Source organism: Ceratotherium simum, chromosome 6, assembly GCF_057802395.1.
Source record: "Ceratotherium simum simum isolate JZ-2026a chromosome 6, ASM5780239v1, whole genome shotgun sequence".
NCBI classification, from domain to species: Eukaryota; Metazoa; Chordata; class Mammalia; order Perissodactyla; family Rhinocerotidae; genus Ceratotherium; species Ceratotherium simum.
This window is the reverse complement of record NC_141905.1, coordinates 31,411,148-31,432,098: the sequence shown is the minus strand read 5'-3', so window position 1 is coordinate 31,432,098 and position 20,951 is coordinate 31,411,148. Positions and strand designations below refer to the sequence as shown.

At 55.2% G+C, this 20,951-nt stretch overlaps 1 protein-coding gene across 1 annotated transcript in view; it reads left to right on the top strand.

The window, feature by feature from the left end:
- Positions 1–20,951, top strand: part of COL13A1 (collagen type XIII alpha 1 chain) — an 83,116-nt gene that overhangs the window by 5,136 nt on the left and 57,029 nt on the right. The window contains exons 3-10 of the mRNA XM_087432097.1: positions 610–636; positions 3,151–3,201; positions 11,228–11,263; positions 12,080–12,106; positions 13,243–13,269; positions 17,782–17,808; positions 17,905–17,931; positions 18,746–18,772. Of these exons, the coding sequence (XP_087288223.1) occupies positions 610–636; positions 3,151–3,201; positions 11,228–11,263; positions 12,080–12,106; positions 13,243–13,269; positions 17,782–17,808; positions 17,905–17,931; positions 18,746–18,772 (249 nt within the window). The remainder of the gene's footprint in view (positions 1–609; positions 637–3,150; positions 3,202–11,227; positions 11,264–12,079; positions 12,107–13,242; positions 13,270–17,781; positions 17,809–17,904; positions 17,932–18,745; positions 18,773–20,951) is intronic.

Below are 20,951 nucleotides of genomic sequence, written 5' to 3'. Positions count from 1 at the left end.
ATTCTTCCATGCCCTTCCCACCATCTTGCCTGGCCAGCCCTCATGACTCCTGGCATGTCTAGCTTGGCAAAGCTTTGTGCTTGGTGCTCAGCTGGCCCTTCAAACCAACTAGATCCCACCCCACAACACAGTCCTTGGGAAAGTCTCCTCCATGCCCACCCGCACCTCAAATGACCCCACCAGCTGAGGCCATGGCTCCTCAGGCAGATTTTCTGACCTGGGTGGGTTCTCCTTCTCTGTCTGTCTGTCTGTCTGTCTGTCTCTCTCTCTCTTTCACTCACTCACACACACACACACACACACACACACACTTCGAGAGGGCCTCTTAAGGCCCCTGACGCTGTTTCTCTGTCAGTTATCTGGAAGGGCCAGCTGGGGCCGGACCACAGGGTGAGACAATAGCCGTCCACGTGCTGTGCCTGTTGGACATGGAGCTGTCACGTGCCAGCATCTGTGTTTTGTTCGGTTTCTCATTTCACGGTGATTTCTTTGGTTTGGTCGTTGTGCCATGAACATGGATTCTTGTGTGTGTGCCTCCCTCATCCTCTCTCTCTTTTTTCTCCCTCTCTCTCTCTTCCCTGCACCCCGTGTTGCATGTGGCTGTCCCAGGGCGTAAAGGGCCAACCAGGCGAGAAGGTGAGTCCTCGCTTTCCCCTCTGCCCTTCTGCCCCAGCCTCGCTCCCAGCCCACAGATTCCTGGAGGTCCTTTCAGAGGTCCCCATCTCAGCCCTCCCCCGGCACGCAGGCCCCAGTACCGCGTGCCAGCCGGGCCTGCTCTGCTCCTGCAGCCTCTCACAGCCAGTTTCCTAACAGCTTCCACACCATCGGGCAGGAGTCTTGGATTCCTGGGCTGAGGTCCCAGCGTCCCTGGCTGAGTGGGTCTCCCCTGCCTGCTGAGGCTGCACATGGCCTCGTCACTGATTCCTAGCCTTAGGCAGTCACCCTTCCCAGGGCAAGGAGAGCACCCATCGCTGTTTTGTGTAGCTGGTTCTAGCCCCTCCTCAGCCCTCAGACTTAGAGACTCTCTTTATGCTGCCCCAGAGACAGTCCCCCAGGGAAATGCCCAGAGAGACTCCAGGGTTGTAGATGGAGCCCCTGAACATCAGCCCTGGTGGGTTCCTAGAGATTACACAGAGCAACATATCTAACCAGCTCACTTTACAGATAAGGAAACTGAGGCCCAGAGAGGGGGTGGGGCTTGCCCAAGGTCCCACAGCAATAGTGATGAGTAGGGACTAGAAGCCAGACCTCCTGATGCCCAGCTCTGTGCTTCCCTTCCTGTACGTTGCAGTGTGTATTTCTGCAATAGAGTCTCCCTGACTCCAAAATAGTAACAATGACAACAATAATAATAGCAGCTACCACGTATTAAGCACAAACTGTGTCAGGTGCAGTTTAATTGTTTTGCCTCTGTTCTCCCAATTAACACCAACACAGCCCTTCCAGGGAGCCTTTAATAGTCCCATCTACATGAGCAGGAACTGAAGCACAGAGAGGCAAGGTCACATACCCAAAGTCACACAGCAGAGAGTCACAGAGCTGGAGACGATCCCTGGTGTGTCTGACTCCAAGGCTGGGGCCCCTATCCGCCATGTCTGCTGTCCTCCAAATGGAGCAAAGACTGTCGGTCCCCCCTCACAGGGGGCTGAATGGCCCGGGGGGCAAGGCAGGACACATCACTGTATACAGACAATCACCAACACTTGCCAGCCACTTCATACACCAGGCTTTCTGCTAAGCATTTGAGCACCTCATCTCATGAACTTTTCACATCCACCCTATGAACAGCTGCTACTATTCCTGCATGACAAATAAAGAAACTGAGGCAGAGGGAAGTTAAGTAGCCCAAGGTCACACAGCTGGGAGGGAGCAGAGCTGGGCTTCAAACCTAAGCATTCTGGCTCTTAGCCACCACACAACACTGCCTTGTACAAAAATTACTGTGTAATTGCAATGGCATCAACAGTTACGAATCGGAAATCACTCGTCACCTGTGTGTGAGCACGACATTTTACAAATGTAAGGGCAGCAGAGCAGCTCTCTGCATCCCTGTTCACAGAGGAGGTATGTGGGCTCAGAGAGGTTCCCTGCCTTGCCTGGCAGAGAAAGACCTGGAAGTGAGGCCCTTGGAGTTTCCTCTGCCCAGAGGGTGGATTCCCAACGGGAAGTAGCATCCTGTCCTCCTCCCAGCAGGGCACAGTCTCGGTCCTTCTGCCAGAGCATCACCTCTTACCCTCATCTGTGTTCCATACACCCCTCCTCCTCCTTCTGTCCCCCCTCCCCAGCCCCCAACACACACACACACACACACACACACACGGATTATCTAGGCAGCTCGGCCACCCTTGGACAGCACTTTGAGCTCCCAGCCCAGCAGCATCCACCATCCTCTCAAGGCTGAAAATTCTGCCTCAGACTTAACCCCTCGGTGTCCCTCTCGAACCTAGGAAGTCCCTCTCGACTAGGAAGTTCGAGGCAGCTCCAGCCTTCAGGCTCAGGGCTGCTGGGCCCACACAGCCAGTGTGTGCCTTGTCCCCATCCTCTGTTTTCAGCGACTCCACCCACGGGGCAGCCCTCTTCACCCATTGTAGGGTGTGCAGCCACATGGGTACTTGGGGCTGGAGGTTGGAGAAGACCTCAGGGGTTTAGAAACTTGGGTGGGGCTGGGGCAGTTTGGGGAGCATCCTGAGCAGGGCCACGGGGGAGGCCTCTGGGGCTGAGCAGCCGTGGCTGAGCTGAGTGTCCCCTGCCTCCCTCCCTCCCACCCTCCCTGTGCCGCCCTCTTGCCCATCACTGCCCTGAATCCTTTTCTCCCCGCTCCCCGGCCTGGGGTCCCACCACCTTCTTTCCCTGGTCCCCACACCTTACGCTCTCACTCACATCTCCTCTCTTCATTCCTCCTTCTTCCCTGCCGCCCTTCTCACTCCTTCCCAAATGCTCCATTCATCCCCTTCGTGTCTCCTCTCCTCTGATACCCTCATCTTCCTCCGCATCTTCTGGCCCCCCTTTGTCCTCCGGGCCTCTGGCTGGGCCCCCTGCCCTCGCCTGCTCCTCCTTCCCCACCTGCCAGCTCCTCCTTTTACTCTCCCCCGCCCCTCCTGCCCCTGCCCCTCGCTCCCTTGCCCTCTCCTCTCTCTTTCTCTCCCACAGGGGGCCCCAGGAGATGCCGGCATGTCCATCATCGGTCCCCGCGGCCCCCCTGTAAGTGGTTTTTGCTCTTCTTCAGGGTGGGGGTATGAGTAAGTTAATGCAAAGGGCGTGGGGGTGGAGGGAGCACTAGTCCTGGCTGTGCCTTGAGGGTGGCGGCCACTGCATGTGATGTGATGGGCCAGCCGGCCTCAGCTGCTGCTGATGTTAAAAAAGTGGCGTAGGGGACGGCCTCGTGGCATAGCGGTTAAGTTCGCACACTCCGCTGCAGCAGCCCGGGGTTCATGGGTTCGGATCCCGGGCACGGACTTAGGTACCGCTTACGAAGCCATGCAGTGGTGGCATCCCATATAAAGTAGAGGAGGATGGGCACAGATGTTAGCCCAGGACCAATCTTCCTCAGCAAAAAAGAGGAGGATTGGCAACAGATGTTAGCTCAGGGCTAATCTTCCTGAAAAAGAAAAAGGGGGGGTGCCTGACTAAATACACCTAAATTACAGCCTCTCAGGAGCGTCCACAGGGCTACCCTCTTGCCACCAAAGTACAGCAGCTGTGAGGCGGCCCTGCTGCTTACAGGCAGAGGGGAGAAAATGCTCGCTCCTCTCCAGAGGGGCTGCTCCAGCTTTCCAGGGGATGAGCCTTGTTTCCGGAGCCCGTGGAGCAGATACCTGGAGTCCAGATTCCCTGACCCAGGCACCCCCTCCTGGTCTCGGCAGAGGCCCTACCCACTGCTCAACCTCAAACGCTCCTCTTCGTGCTCAGCCGAGCCCTGTGTCTCGGTACCCTCCCCTCAGTGGCAGGGGCTTGGGAAAATCAGAGAGGCTTCCCCTCCAATATGCTCCCTTAGGGACCAAAAGGGGGACGTGGGCGATGATTCGGGAAGATATTGTGATTATGGGAAGGAAGACCAGCTGTTTTTCTCAGAATGCCCGAACCACGAAGCTTCAACAAAATCACCAAAAAGTCAAAGTGGAAAGGACCTCAGCGATGGTCTAGCACAGCCCTCTTGGAAGGGGAAACTGAGGCCCAGAGAGGGGAAGGGGTTTGCAGGCCATGCCACATAGAGGCTGGGGCACAATTAGCACCCAGGACCCCTGGCACCCAGAGCTTCCATCACAGCAACAGGCTGCTGTCTCCACGCTCTGCTATATGCTTTTCCTGACCTGCCATGCACGGTGAGCCGGTGAGGGGAGTGGAGGGCTAGTCTCTGGGAGTCTGAGGCTAGCCCAGTGGATGGATGAAGTCCAGCCTGCCCATTCCCCTGCCTTCATCGGAGAGAGCCAGCGGGAAGCAGGGGTCTCTCCTACCCACAGTCTAGGGAGAGGGTCAGAGAGCTAATGGCTAAGTTATATCCGAGGGAGGGGTCCCGCTGATCCAGGCAGCCAGGAGGGGCTGTGGTGAGAGCTGGGAGCTGAGAGGTGGAGACAGTCGGAGCTGCTGGGAGACTGCGGAAGGTCAGAGGGGGAGCATACGTGGTAACTCACTTAATCCTCACAGGAACCCCACAGGGAGGTACTATTAGCACCTCCATTCTATGGATGAGAAAAGTGAGGCAGAGAGAGGTTGAGTGACTTGCCCAAGGTCATACAGTAGAGTGTGGCCATGCTGGGATTTGATCACACAGCCCGGGCCATGGGGCTCAGTCTGCACTCTAAACCCCTGCTGCTGGAGCGGACTGCCAGGCCACGGGGTTACTCTTGTGCTTCTGGGCTCACGTGGCCACTGCCCCGATGGGCTGTAAGCCTCCTTGTCTGTTCAGGGATCCACAGCATGGATGCCCTGAGCCCAGTTATTCCTGATGACGATGGCGCCCGGCCAGGGGGTGACTCGGAGATGGGAAGGTCACAGAGAAAGACAGTCCACAGGTTCTAAGGGCAAGGCCTGAGCCTGGGGTGGCCCTGTTAGGAGGACAGGGGAGTAACACGGAATACAGGTCCTACCCTCGGGCCACCATCTCTGCCTGCCTTCCCGTCTGACCCCAGAGGTTCGATTGTATCAGTCACGCTGGTCCTCTAGCACCCTTTTAGCAGCATCTTTCAGCAGCAGCGTGTCAACGGACTGCCTGAAAGTTGTTGAGAAGGCTCCGCTTGGGGAGAACGTGCTCCAGGCAGAGTCGGCCTCAGCTCCCCCTGGCTTCCGCCCAGTGTGCATAAGTCTAATCGAGAACAGACCTCCCGCACTGGATCCGATGCCAGTGGTGAAAAGTACCTTCTGTCCAGGTAGCAGTGATAACTTCCGTCTCCTAGAGAGCTGTCACATCCTATGTCCTGTGCTGAAAGCCCATGTATGCGCCGGTCTCCTTCAGTTCTCCCGACAAAGCTGTGAGGCGGCCCCGCCAGCCCATTGCACAGAGAAGGACACTGAGTGTGTCATAACTCGCCTGTGCTCACCCAGCTTGTCGGTGCTGGAGCTGAGGCTGGGCCAGGTCAGCCCCATTCCAAAGCCAGCATTCTTTCCCCAATACCCCCTTCCATGTTTTAAGATCTACTGTTTAAAAAGGACATTTACCTTAAGGAGAAAAAAAACTCTCTCTCTGGGTGCCATGTTGGTGCTATGAGAGGTTTTATGGCACCAGGAGGCTTGACTAAGCCCAGTGTCCTCTGACTTTGGCCTGTGTGGGTGACTGTCACCCAGATGACAGGGGCCATCCCTGCTGAGTCCTCACCAGACACCAGGGAAACTGCCTCAGCTCCTTCCGAGAAGCCACCCGAGCTGGAGAGCAGGGCATGGAGGAAGACAAAGGGGCTGTTTGTCATTAAGGGGTAGAAGTCAAGTGGGCAAGCCCTCTGTGGCCGGGGATGATGGAGAACATGTGGCTTTCCACTCAGCCAGGAAGGGTCCAGAATAAATGCCGCTAATGAGAACCAGCCTTGCCGCTCTCAGGGGCCACCTGCCTCCTCTCTTGGAGCTTCATAAATGGTTTGAGCAAAGGGAGAATCACCCAGGCACTGTGGGGAAGGATGGTTCACATTCTGACGCAAGAAGGTGCTGGAGTGGGTGCCCCGTTAAACAGATGGTAGGCTGGGACCTCGAGACCTGGCTGGAACAGCAGGCACTGAGAAGGTCATCTGCCAAGCTAGGAAATGCCCCCATCTGAGAAGGAGCTCATTCCCTCCCTGAGCCCCCCAGCTTCCCTTTAGGGGCCCGGAGGAGCTATCTGAACTTCCAGCCGTCGTTCACAAGGAGACACCCCACACCAGGTCTACACACCTGTTGAGTGTTTCTTTGTTTATTCAGCTCATTAATATTTGTTAGGCACCCACTGCATGCTAGATGATGGGTAGACAATGGAAAGCTTACCACAGTCTGCTTGCCCCTTTGCAGAGAGACCAGCAATCCCATAGTGATTACAATACAGACAGACAGGCCGTGCTCAGCCAGGGACAGTTAGGGAGCTGTGAGGAGACAGAGGAGGCACTTGACTTGGGGTGGGGGCAGGCAGGGAAGGCTTCCGGAGGAAGAGAGAACTAAACTATGATCAAGGCAGAGCAGAGGTTACCCAGGTAACGAGGCTGGGGACGAGCACTGCGACTCCGAGGCAGGAAAGGTTCCTATATACTATTGGAGACATGGGGAAACTTCTTTCCAGAGCAAAGCAGGGGCAAAGACGGTGAGAGGTGAAGCTGGCAAGGTGAACAAGGACCAGATCACGAAGGACCTGGATACGACATTCAGGGGTCTGGACTTCATCCTGAGGGCAGTGGGGAGCCCTGGGGCTGTGTTCAGCTGGGAAGGAACATGATCAGATTCACAGTTTAAATGGAAGATCTCCTGATCTCCCTGCTTGGCGTAGAGCATGTTTAGAGGAGGCTGCAGGTGGGGGCTGGCTGGGAGACAGCTGCAGTGATCGGGGCCTGGAGTGGAGCACAGTCAGTGGGGCTGGGGGGAGGGCTGCACCTTTGAGCTATTTTGGAGGTGGAATTGGCAGGAGTTAGTGATGATAAAAATGGGGATTAAGGGAGCAGGAGGAGGGCAAGTTGACCCCACATTTCTGACTTGAGTAACGAAGCGCGTGGTGGTGCCTTCCCCAGAGGGAGAAGCAGATTTTGCCATGGCAGATGAGTTTAGTCTGAACGTGATGAATTTGAGATGTCCCGGTGACATGCAGGGGGAGGCGTTTGGCCCTCCATTTGCTGCTGGAGGTCACTTCGTGTGGTGTGCTGGAGCTGGCTCACGCTGGCTCACAAGAGCAGGTCGTAGACGCCACTCCCAACTCTGTTCAGTGACGTCACGTTGGCAGCTTGCAATCAGCCGTGGTGGGAGTATTTACGCCACGGAAACTGGCAAATTCTGTACAGAGCAGGACTCTCCTCTGCCGCTCTCCCTCACCCCAGCCAGTGGTTAAACACCTGCCAGCACAGAGTCTTGTTTGAAAGATGGGCAGCGCTGGCTTGGAGTGGAGGAGGTAAAACGAGAGAGGCTCTGGGCAGACACACGACTAACCTACTCTTTCAGGGGTCAGATAGGAGGGAAGGAGACTTCCTGGTGCGCTCTTTCCAACCAGAAGCTTCTTTCTGTCTGTTGCTATACCCCATACAGGTTGCAGGTAGGAGGAAGGTAAGGAGGATAGAGTTAGGAGTACACTTCAAAACAGCGGGGATCCACTTGGCTCTCTCTCCTGCCTGGCCTTGAATTAGGGAGGAGAGTTCAGAAGTGATGCAAAACTTATTTCCCTTGTTCTTGTATAGAAGGACATAATATTGATCCATAAATTAATCTACAAATAAATCTATAATCCGTAATATTAATATGATTCTAATTGCAGTGAGTTTTTATGGGATTGAGACTCCAACAAAACAATATTCAATTTCATTTGGAAAAAACTAAGCTTGTGAGAATGTCAGGAAAATTCTGAAAAATAGAGTAAGGGGGATGGAGGAGGGAACTAATTGTTCTCCTAGATATCAAAGTGTATGATAAAAACAGAGCAATTAAAACAACAAATAGAACAGAGTGGGGAGACCAGAAATAAAGCCAAATGCATCTGGGAATTTGGTCCATGATAAAGGCTTCATTTCACAGTACGAAGAGAAAAATCAATTCAGGAAACGAGGCTGGGACAACCGACAAGCCATTTAGAAAAAGATAAACCAAAAAAAAGCTTTAATAAAAAAGCTGAATCTCTACCCCACTTATTATATCAGAATAAATTTCAAAAGAATAAAATACTCAGATTGAAAACACGAAACTATAAAATACAAGGACAAAGCATCAACAAACATTTATAATTCTGAATTGGCGAAGGCCCTTTGAAACATGACATAAAACCCAGAAGCCATAGGAAAAGATTGATAAGTTTGTCGACATAAATATGAAACTTCCACATGGCAGAAAATATACCATAAAAAAGACAAATGTCAAATTGGAAAGAATATTTGCAACACACACGACTGTCAGAGAATTACTGTTCTTGACAAAGAGCTTTACTCAAATCAACAGGACAAAGACAAATAACCTAGTAGAAGTTATTGGTAATGAATACGAACGGGCAGTTCACAAGTAAGTAGGACCTGCCAGTACACACTGGAAGAGGTGTCCAACTGCAGCGTGTAATTGAAGAGCTGGAAATTAAAAGCCAGTTCCCAGCCTCTCCGAGTGCCTTACCCAGGCCCAACCTCCCCAGGAAGTAGAGTTCCAGTTTCCATTTGGTCAATGACAACATTCCTCCCAAGATCCCTGAAAAAGCCTTGGTTCGCCCTGGATTTGGCTCTGAGTTGGAGAGATGCATCCTGCTTCCAGAGCAGGCTCTGTAATTAGCAAACATGTGATTATCCCTACCGTGTAAACATCATCCGGAGTGGGACTTGAAGATGTTCCTTGGAATCCTCTCCTCCTGACCTTTTCCTCAAGCCTCTCGGCATTCAGAGTAGTTGAAAGTTTACACTGGGAGGTTTCAGAGATTACACTGCACAGTTTCCGGGTTTTCTCCTTAGTGCTATTCTTAGCATCACTTATCCTTGAGAGGGGAGAAGCCCGGGGCTCTTCTGATATGTGAGTGGCATCTCCTCCCTCAGGCATTTTGGACGGCTGCCTCAAGCCCATCCTGAGCCTGCAGATACTCCAGCTCGCTCCCCGCCTGACCGGTGCACCCACCCTGATGGCAGTATCCCCATCGCACCCAGCCTTGTCCCCTAACCATGTCTCCCGAGCAGAGGCCTCTGGGCACTCATGTCCATAGCTTCAAGGAGGACCCAAGCAGGCTGGAAATGTTTAAGGTTCACAGCAGATGGATCCAGAGAAATCTTCCTCTTGATAGGATCTGATTCTGAAACTACTGCTTGGCAAGGACAAACCTCCACTGATCCTAAGATGTATTGGGCTCAAAAGCAACCTTGCTTTATTCTGGCACTCCTAGGTTCCGTTTAATCCAACAAACATCCGATGATGGCAGATACTATTTCAGAAGTCTTTACATATACAGATCGTCCCAGACTTACAATGGTTTGACTTATGATTTTTTGACTTTACGGTGGTGCAAAAGTGATATGCTTTCACTAGAAACCGTACTTTGAATTTTGAATTTTGGTCTTTTCCAGGGCTAGCGATATGCAGTACGATCCGCTCCGTGATGCTGGGGAGTGGCAGCGAGCCACAGCTCCCAGTCAGCCACACATCATGAGAGTAAACAATGGATACACTTACAACCATCCTGTTTTCCTTTCAGTACAGTATGCAATAAATTACGTGAGATATTTGACACTTTATTATAAAATAAGGTTTGTGTTAGAGATTTTGCACAACTGTAGGATAATAGAAGTGTCTGAGCACATTTACTGTAGGCTAGGCCAGGCTAAACGTCTAGTAGTTTAGGTGTATTAAATGCATTTTCGACTTAGGATATTTTCAATTTACGATGGGTGTATAGAGATGTAACCCCATCATAAGCTGAGGAAGATCTCTATAATTGAATGTAATTTAATGGCTCTATGATATGAGGTTATACTGTTATCTCCATCCTATAGATGAGGAAACTGAGGCACAGAGAGGCTAGACAACTTGTTCAGAGTCGCACAGTTGTCATTGGTGGAGGCAGCCAGACTCAAAAGCGCAAGCTTGGGAAGAGACTGTGGCCATCTCAGTCAAGGGAAGACTCCAAGCTGAGAGGGAAACGTGTGAGAGATGTGGTGGTCCAGGGAAAAGCAAGTGAGCCAGTGTGCTGAGCAGAGTAGCTGGGAAGGTGGGGCAGGAAAGGAGCTAAAACGGTGGATCGGGATGAGGTTCAGGATGACCTTGAATGATGTGTGAGTAGAAGAGAACCCTGGCTGTTTCTTGAGAAAGGAAGTGACAGGACTCAGGTTTCTTAGCTCTCCATTATCCTTGCCTTACTGCTTAGCCCTCCCCAGCCCTGGATCTGCACAGCCTCATGCTTCTGGTAACCTCGCCACATCTCTTTTGTCCTGAATCTTGACCGTAAACCACTGGGCTATGACCGATGAACCTGCTTCTAGTCTCCAGTGTGAATACGTATCCATGTTGCACCCTGCACCTCCAGGAAAATGGGCATGAATTGACCTGCATCCCACAAAGCTTGGGAGATCCAAAGGCTATAGGAGAGGCCTGCTGGCCAGGGTAGAGGCAAGTGAGCAAGTTGACCTATTCTGGCCTGAAAACACACATTCTGAAGGTCAAGTTCTGATATCCAAACCATCCTTAGATAAGTGGCTGTGAGCAATTCCTGTGTAAATAAAAGGGCCTTAGAGGACCGCAGTTCCTGCGTTCAGTGTGCTGTGGGCCAAGTCCCCACCGTCCTCACTCTCCATCTGCCCGTGTACATGCCGAGGCTCAGGTCATCCAGGCAGTGAGGAGCTCTCAGGGGCCATGTCCCAGGAAGACCCAAAGGAGTCTGGCCGCCTGCTTGTCCCTTCCCCACTGCCAGTCCTTGGAGGAGATTTCCTATGTTCTGCTTCCATCTTTCTCCATCCTCCTTCCCAGCCAGCTCACCGTGGTGAGTGTCTCTCTCTGATGATCACAGAAGAAGGGAGGGAACTTACGGGCCCTCTGGGAGCAAAGGTGAACCAGGGGCCTAAGGATTAGCTTCATCCTCTCCTCACCCAGCCTCACTCCTCTCCATTCTTTTCAGGGTCAGCCAGGCACTCGAGGTTTTCCTGGATTTCCGGTAAGTGGGGAGGTTGAAGTTCACTGGGTCCCCAGTGACTCCTGGGCCTGGCTAGGTGAAACTTCATGCGGGGCAAGCCCTCAAGCTGCTCGTGCCCTTCCAAGCCCCCATCATTAAGGACCCTCTCCCGCAGCCTTCCATGGAGAACAACCAAGGAGAGTAGCTGGGCGCTTGGCTCATAGTGCAAGAGAGGATAGGGGAATAAATATGGAAATAAAGGGGCGGTGGGGCAGGAACAGGCGAGGGAAGCCACAGGCTGGTGAACCCAGCAGGACACTGGAATGTGGAACAGATGATGACCACAGGGAAGCAACCTGCCACCTGGCTTTGAGAGCAGATCCGCCAAGGAGGGGGCAGTGAGGTGGCCGTCTGGACATCCTTTGACCCCTGCCTAAGGACACCAAGACAGGTTCTAAGAGGGAGGGCAGAGGAGCAGCTAGTTCCCCTTTTCCACAGGGCTTGGTGCTGGCCAGGCCCTGGCTTTCTAGGAGCACACTGTCCACTGTCCACTCAGGGAAAGAGAGGGTCTGGGATAGCAGTGGTGACTGCCCCATCAGGTTCTCCCTCTTGCCAGGCACCTGGCAGACAGCATTCCACTCACTCCTCACAAGGACCCTGTGCAGAAGGTTCTATTATTCTCCTCTCCATTCTAGGATGGAAAACTGAGGCTTAGGCTTACCCATGGTCACATAACCAGCAGTGGTCCAACAGACCTGAACCCTAACCTGTTGGAGTCCTAACCACTGCCCTAGGCTGCCTCTTTGGCAGGAGACCTGTGACGCTCAGTCTTTACATCTGGCCTCTTTCTGCTTTCAGGGTCCCATTGGGCTAGACGGCAAACCGGTAAGTGGACCCTCTCGGGCTGTGGGGTCCTCTCCCTCACTTGGTCCAGGTCACTAAGCCGGGGTCTCTCAGTCCTTCTGCAAGACCCTGACTCCTTGGAAGAAGCTTCAGATGGAATGAATGTTCCTGGGGTGGAAAGTTGTGGCCAGTGGGAAGGAGAGGGGCCCTTAGCATGAGTTGCCCCTGACCCCAGTGGGCCTCCCCTGGGCACAAGTCCCTGGCCGCCAAGCTGAGCTCCCAGCATCTGGAGCAAGAGGCGTCCCTAGAATTTGGTGATCCTGGGGCACTCCTGGAGGGGCCTGGGGCAGGGATGAGGCAAGGAGGCAACAGAGAGAGAGGAGAGGTGGAGATCAGCCCATTAATTCTACAGGAGCCTGGATGCTCCTTCACACCCTGGCTCCCAGCCCCACCAGGCTGCCCCCTCTGTCTCCACTTCTGCTGGGGTCTCCATCCTGGTGGAGACCCCACACACACCCAAGGCCACTTGGAGTTGCTTCCTCATCTGTAGCTCCTCTCTTTGTTCATTTCAATCCTTTTGACTTGCCCCAGACACAAATGTTTCTGGGGGAAAAGAGACCTCTCCCCACTCCTAGGAAGGAGTGAGCTGGGGGAGAGCTCGACCCCTCCAATGCCCTCAGGGATGCCCCCCACAAGTGAAGGCAGTGGGTGCCAAGCCTGCCCCAGCCACTCACCTCTCCCCTGAGCAGCCAGCATCCTCTCAGAGGAGGGCCCGGCAGCCCGCCTGGTCACTGCCCCACTGCAGACCAGAGCTAGGCACAGCCAGGGGGCTGTGGTGATCATGTCCATTCATCTCACAGGACCTAGCGTCCCTCGAAGCTGCCCAAGCATGTAGAGGGGGCAGGGATTGGGGTCCAGAGAAACCGTCCTTCTGCCTCTCTTCTCGAAGGGCCAGCAGCTGCTAAATAAGACCCAGCAAAGGGCCACAGGCAAATGACCATGCCTGGTCAGTGGGTCAACAACTGTGTGGATGAGCGAGTGAGCGAATGAACGTGTGAGAAAAGAAAGAAATGTGTAAAATGAGCAATTGGCGATGGAGGGGGGAGTCACGGGGGGTAGGGCAGGGGGCTTCTGGGTCGCACACAAGGCACCTGGCACTCATGCTCTTCTCCTTCTAGGGCCACCCCGGACCCAAAGGGGAGATGGTAAGACCCCAGCTTTCCTGCCTTCCCTCGAGTGGTGGGGGGTCAGCCTGGCCCTCATGGGCCACAGCCAAGCACCACCCAGCAAAGGGGGCCAACAGGGATGGGGAAGTGGCTACCCCCACAGTCACTTGCTGGCTGTGTACAACGCATGCCCCTAGGCCCTCACACCACGCAGGCAGGAGAGGCAGGCAGGCGGCTTCTCCACCTGGAAAAAGAGGTCCAGAGAGAGTCCACGCTTGGCCACTGTCACCAGGAGTTAGAGGCTAGTGCTCCCAAGCTGCCACTCGCCTCGGTGACGAGCTTCCATTCAGCACTCGCTCTGGGGGCGTGGGGAGCCCACGCAGCACTGGGTCTTGGCCTGACTTTGGGGTGCCGACCCTCCCTCTCGGGGCTGCCCCGGGACTCCAGGCGCTCTGCCCCAGCTGGGCCCAGAGCAGACGTGGAGAAGCAGGCCGCGGCCCCCACCTTCCTCCTGGCCCCTCCACCTTCTGCACAGCCTTGTGAAGGAATTTCCGCTCTACAGTCTCCCCCAGGGCACTCCTTCCAGAAGGGAAAGGCCCCCTTGTCAGGGGCCATCCACTCTGGGGAGGGGCCAGTTCTCAGGGACTGCCCGGGGCTGGATGCTTTCCTGCCAGTGGGTTGTGAGGACCATCTCCTGTGGGCGGGCCTGGAGCTTGTGCCAGGTGGGGAGGGCAGTGGGGGCTCCCGTCTCCCTGTCCGGCTGGGCTCCAGCCCGTGTCTTGCTCCAAGTGCAGGTGTGTGAGCACTCTCCACCCACAACTGGGCACTGCCGCCGTGCGGAGGCCAGACCCCTGCCCCCTGAGGGACGTGGATAACCTGTGGATGGAAAGGAGACGGGGAGTGTCGGCTGAGAGACCTGGGCGTTAGCTTGACTCAGACTCAACTAGCGTTTATGAGGGTTTTCTATGTGGTGGGCACATGTGTTATCTCCCTTAACCCGCAGCATAACCCTGTGCTCCAGGTCCTGTTAGTATCCCCTTTGACAGCTGTGGAATCCAAAGCTCAGAGAGCCTAAGTAACTTGCCTGAAGTCACACAGCTAGGGACCATCCAAACCCAATTCTCAAATTCCTTCCCTCCACACTTTATTGCCATTCTCCCTCCTTATTTCCCTCTCTTCTTCCCTGTCTCTCTGCCTCCTTCCTTCCTTTAACACACTGTTATTGCGTATCTACAACATGCTGGGGCCTTTGCCAGGTGCTCGGGATACAGACAGGAGCAAGAAAAACACCATCCTTGCCATCCTGTAGCTCACAGTGTAGTGGGGGAGACATATATTTAAATAATCACTCATGTAATTAACAAATTGCCTGTGCAATCAGTGCAATCAAAAGGCAGTCCCGTTACCCTGAGAAACCTCGAGATAACAGCACCTCACACAGGCCGAGGGTCAGAGAGGCTTCCCTGAGAAAAAGACTTGAACTGGGGCTTGAGGGATGAGGGGCCTAAGAGAAAAGGGATTGGGAAGGAGCATTCTGGACATGCGAGAACAGCATGTGCAAAGGCCCCGAGGCAAGAAAGTCCTTAAAATAGCCACAGAACTGGAAGAAGGGCAGAGAGGCACTGGAGGCCGTGGGTGGAAGAGCTAGCATTGGAATCCAGGTTCCCCAGCCAGCTTTCCTCCCATCGTAGCCACCTCCACGGCAAATGCCTTTCTTGTAGCCCCTACCCTGTTCCTAAGCATGCTGTCTGTGCACATGCATGAGGTCATGGAGACCGAGGCAGGAATAAACTTCCATGCTGCTGTTGTTATAGAGGCATAAGGAGTTTGGATGCCAGAGTTGGAGTGCTTGTCCCCTCAGCCCCCTTCCCACCACCTTCTTCCCTTTCCTGGTGGCCTGACGCTACCATAACGTAGTCCGTGGCACCCCAGAAGCGATAATGACGGTCATCAGCTAGGCACTGTTCTGTCTTCCTCATAACAGCTCATCAGCCCCACTCTACAAAGCAGAGATGGCGGCACAGAGTGATTGAGTGTGTTGCCCGAGGCCCCACAGCTCCCAAATAACAGAGCTGGGATTGAGACCCACGTGGTGGCATCTTGCCCCTCCCCCACGCCTCCTTTCTGCTGCCCGGACCCTTTGTTCTGAAGGAAGGAACCCTTCTGTGGGGCTCCTCTTCCTGCCGTCCCTCTGCCCCACCCCACTTAACCACCCATGAGTCTTCCCTGTCTGTTGGGGGGTCAGAACTAACTTGGGGGGAAAGGGTGGGGCCGTCCCATCTCCCATGAGCCCACGTCAGCATGATAGATCCCCTGTCTGCCTCCTAGTCATCCATCCACATCTGACAGGCCGCAGAGCCATTAGGCTCCTATTTGGCTTGGCACGAGGACCCTGAGCTATTAATTCAGCATGCTGTCTAGCATAATTGCCTTGGCCTGCTTATCGTCTGTCCGTCTCCCACCCACCTCCCTCCCCAGATGGTGGCCTCTCTGCTGGGCGTCCGACATGGGGGGCTGGGGCTCACCCTCACGAGCTTAACCTGTGTCCTCACCTGTCAAAAGGGGGTCACCTCTGCCCCACCCCATCACGGTAGCCCCGAGAACCTGATGTAAGGTGTAGACAGGATCAGGGGTCCCACAAGTGCTGTAAAGGAGAGCCGAGACTCTGAATTCACATCTTAGCCCACCATTCTCATGGTTGTCCTATGGGTGAGAGGAGCTAATTCACACCAAGTGCTTAGAACTTAGTGCCTGGTGCATAGGACACGACAAGCAGCTTAGTTAGCATGTCACCCATGCCCTGTCTTACAGGGGCAGCCGCTATGCAGCTGGAACTAATTGGTGCCATGTGTTGTTGGACCTTGATATATTTAAGAGAAACTTGAAATCCAGATTTTTGTTGTACTCCCCTTGCTCATAAATGTTGGCAAGTAATTGAAATAAAACTGCTTGGGATCCACAAAATACCTCTGGGGACCACGATTGTCCCATTGGCCACCATTTGGGACATCTGGACTCAATCCTCCATGTTTCTGCAGTCCCGAACCTTTGTGTCATTTTTCTCGGCCCCTGGCCCTCCTGCCTCTCATCATACCCTCTCTCTGTCCTGAGAGAGTGTGGCCTGGTCACCTTCAGTCTGGTTTCCTGCCACATGCATCATATTCTGCTGAGCTTGATACTAAATACTTGGTCAGCCACATGGGCTGGGGTACCACATGGATTGTCCCAAAGGCCACTTGTCCCTTCCCCTGAACCTCCTGGGAATTTACCAGTTTGGTAGTTGGTCTAGTTGGCAAATCAGGGGCCAGAGAAGGCTCTTCTCCCACCCAGATGGATCTGTCCACTGGGATCCTGAGTTTTTCAAGCCCCAAAGGGACTGGTCCAGCAGGGGAGCCTCACAGGCCCTCAGGATGTTGGCTGGAAAGGACCACAGGGCTCCAGGGGCTTGGGCACTGCCTGTGGCTCTAGCCAAGTCTAGAAGCCCCGCCTCCAGGGTCCAGCCCAGTTCAGAGAGCGTGGCAGAGTGGGAACAGCTGGATCTTCAAGGTCAGACAAGCCTGGGCTCGTGTCCCAGCGCCACCACTCGCTGAGCCGCAGGGTCTTGTCTCCATCACCTCGTCTGGGAGATGGAGCTGACATGAGCACCTTCCTCACGGGCCAGAGTGGGTGTGAGCCGAGCATATACTAACAGCCTGCCTCAGAGTGGGTCCTCAAAACACGGTGTGCTTGTCCTTCCCCTTGTCCCTCCAACCAGCCGGGAGGCCTCCTCGACACTGGCCTCAGGTCAGGCTCCTGAGAGAGCCAGCTGGACGCTGTGTCCTCCTCAGAGAACACGAATCCACTCTGAACCCAGGCTCCTTTCTCAGCCCTGTGAACTTGACAAGACACCCTGGAAACCCCAAGGCCCCTAATGTTCCTCCGAGGGGGCTAGAACATGACCTAAGTCACCAACTTCCTGCTTCCTCTCTCTCGCCAAAGGTTTCTCCAAAGCCCCCAATGTCTGCAGTGCTGCCCCAGCCCCCCATGTCCCCAGAAGCCCTTCTGGCTCAGTGGGTTTCATGCTGAGGCCGCGGAGAGTAGAAGTTAGAATGTGCTAGTGTCTTCTGGAGGCTTTTGGCCTCCTACTTCTTGGCTCCACGTGGAGATGGGCATGGATGAGGCCCGGCATCCCATGGGAGCAGAGCACCACCTGACACGTAGATGCAGCCTCCTTCCTGCATGGCAGGCCCATGAGACGAGGGCAGCTGGAGGAATGAATGAAGGATGGCATTTGTTCTTCATCTCGGCCGCGTGCGGGGGGCAGGGCACACCTAGTCTCACATCCATTGACCAATGAAGAAGCTGAGACGTGGAATACGGTCCACACCCCTGGAACGTCTCCAGCACAGGAAGACCGGGGAATGGGTGGCGGAGCCCAGCCTCTGGGACTCTGGGCATTCTGAAAAGCAGCTGGAAGCCCTGGTTTCTAGCACAATCCCCACCCAGACCCACGTCTCTGGTTCTGCCCGACTTCCCGTGCACCCACTGACCCGTGTGTGTTTCCTCCCACAGGGCCCGAGGGGTCCCCCAGGACAGCCGGTTGGTATCTCACCTTAATGTTCCCCAGCAGAGGGGCTTCGGGCCGCTGTGTCCCCAGCTTCAGTCTCTAACTCTCTCATTTCCATCTCTTCTTAGGGACCTCAAGGACAAAAAGGAGAAAAGGTAAGCGCGATGGAGGTTTTCTAGAATTTTCATCTCAGGGAACAGCCTCCCAACAGGCAGAAAAGAGTCCAGAGTGATTCTTTTCAAACTTTAGTTTTCATCAGCTGCACCCGGGACTCCTCTGTGGCCCCGTGGTATACGAGAGAGAAAAGAGGAGCTGCTCCTGATGATCCTCTTCTCTTGGGGGAAGGGGCGGCCCAGAGCCTGGCCCTTCTCAGCCTCTTTCTGAGCCCCTCCCACCTGCCACCCCCACGCTGTTTCCTGACCCACCTCCATGAGCCTCTAGGATTTTGAGGTGTCGGTTTTTAAACCACTGGCCTGGCACCCTTCCTGACCTCCTATATCTCTGTCTCCTTGAATTTCTGACAGAGACTGTGCTGGGCTTGCCCCCAGGTGGGTGGTGGAGGAACCTGGCACCTCCGGCACAGAGAAGGCATCTCCCAGGGCCCCATTGCCCACAGCCTGTTCAGGGCCATCCGGTGGACCCACCCAGAGGGTCGACCTTTCCAGTAGATACCTCCAGCTAAGGATGGAGCATAACTCCTGACCCTGCCGTCATGGCAAGTGGTGTATGGCAGCGGAGTCCTGTCCTAGGCTCCATGGGGCTACATCAGGCAGGCCCTGGGGGTTTCTTCCCTGCTGCCACCCAGGGACGAGGGAGGGGATTAGCTCTCTTGCCTCAGAGAGCTCAGTCCAGGACCAGAGCAGGTCTGGCAGCTGAGGAGTGTGTGTCCACAAGTCCTGAGGGTACCCCTGGGGGACAGCCCTCACAACAAGTGCCTAACACCCTCCTCTCCCTCCCTCCCTTCCCCAGGGTCAGTGTGGAGAGTACCCACACCGGGTAAGTGAACCCCTAAAACTGATCCCTCCCTGGGGCACAGCCCCTAGCTCAGCCTCATCTCCCTGGGCCCCCAGCACCTACAGAGTTTGGGGAACAGGAGCATACAGCCCCCTCTGTGCTCAGTAGCCAGAGCAGTGGCCGTGGGGGTGGTAGTATGTTCGGCCGGCCCCCGGGAGTGTGCCTGGTGGTCAGGAGGTGCGTCTGTGCGGAGCCGTCTCCAGCACTCGTGTTTGCCCACCTGTGCGCGTGTGTGTGTCTCTGCCCCTGCGCTGGCTGGGCCTGCGTGTGTGTCTGGAACTCGCGTGCCCAGCTGTGCGCCTCCTCTGCACATCGCCTTCTCTGTAAGGCCGTGCGGCTTGTGCAAGTCTGGGTCTGACTCCCTACCCAGCATGTGTGTGACTGTGTGTGCGTGTCTGGCTGCCTGCCCTGGCCAAATCAGAGGGACTTTTGAGTTAGTCATTGTTTCAGATGACCCAGACCTTGAGGGTGGGAGATAATTGGGGGCTGACTGTATCGATTCAAGGATAAAGTCTCTGCTCTGCCTCTTTAAGAATAGAGGAAGCCCTCTCCACACAAGGTAGGGGATTTCATGGCTGGGATAGTCCCCCACTCTCCCCCGCAACCCCTACCCAGCTCCTTCCTTTTCCTTACTCCATGCTGGGATACAGAGCCCAAAGCCGCTGTAGCCCTATTAGAAACCTTCACACACTTGCACCGACAGCAGGGGGCCGTTCCTGGGACAGGGAGGGCCAAGGTGTGCACTGCTTCCTCCAGCGGCAGCACCAGTGGGCTGCAACCAGAAAGATACCCCTCGTTTTGTGGATCAACCTTGCTGCTCTCACACCCAGGCAGTAGGGTAGCATCCCCTGTCGGGGGTCTCGTTTTGCCCAGACACACGCCCAAGCCCACAGGGTGGCTCCCCTGGCTGCTGACCCCTGCCAGGCAGAGGGACTGAAGGAGTGGAGACAAGCACAAGCCAGGTTCAGAGTCCACCTGGCTCCGAAGGCCACAGGGAGGACCTTACTAGCAGGATCCAGCCTCTGAGACTCTGACCCCTGGGTTCCCAGGCCAAGGAGAGGCCACGGGGGCCTAGACCGTGAGCGGCTGGGTGGGGCTGAGGCCAAGGCTGGGCTGGGCCTTGGTGGGGGGTGCAGGCTGGCAGGAGCGCAGACAGAGCCCGCCTGTCAGTGGCATGTGCTCCAGGGATGCAGGGGCCCTGGTGTTCCAGCCGCCTGATCCCAATACAATAATAGAAGGTCAGCTGTGTTTATTTGCAACGATGGGCTCACAGGATTGTTATGTCACCCGAAAGAAAGACAGCATCCCCAGCACAAGAGACAACACAACTGCAGGCACTCTGGCAGTGTGTCATCAGTCCCCAGCAGATGTGTGGGGCGGACAGAGGAGAGGGTTCTCTTCCCTCAGCCCAACACAGGAAGAGGGAGAGGGTGGGGATAGAAGGCTCCAGAAGAACCTTGGCCACAGTGTGCAGCGAAGCACAGCGTTATGACTATGGCAGTGTGGGGAACAAGTCAGGCAAGGGTGAGAGTGGATTTGGGGAGCCAGCTGATGGGCAGGGCAAGGCAGTGGGCACCCTCTGTTTGTTTGCAAGTGAGTAGGAAAGCAAGGAGTTTCTAGGTCTGTCTGCTTTCCGAGGGCATGGTGGGGGTGGCAGGCCTCCAGGCCTGCAAGATACCAGGAGATCCAGGCTGGTGCCTGCCTCTGTTCCAGCCTGCAGCGTCCCCAGGGAGGGAGGGAGAGGAGGGGTGGGAGTGAGGGGGATGGGGTGCCCTGGGACGGGGAGCAGGGGGACTGGTATCTGTGGGCTCCAGCACTCACTCTCCCCTGTTGCCCCGTCTCTGCCACCTCCACTCCCCCCCGACACCAGGAGCACCTAAGCAGCACTCTTGCAGCTCTGCGCTCCAACCAGATAATTACCCTGAAGGTTTGTAGGTTCTGGAAGGTCCCTGGGCCCCTCTCTGCTGAGAAGCTCCCTGGCCGCAGGGCCCAACATTGCACGACCCCTCGTTCCCCCGGGGGAGGGGTGGGGCTCTCGGTGCAGCAGCTATCCGTGGAGGCAGCGACGACCTGGAAAGGCCATGATTGGGCTTCCCCGGCTGGGTGCAGTCTCAGCCCGGGCAGCCCTGATGCTAAACGCTCATCCTAGAGGGCTCATGTG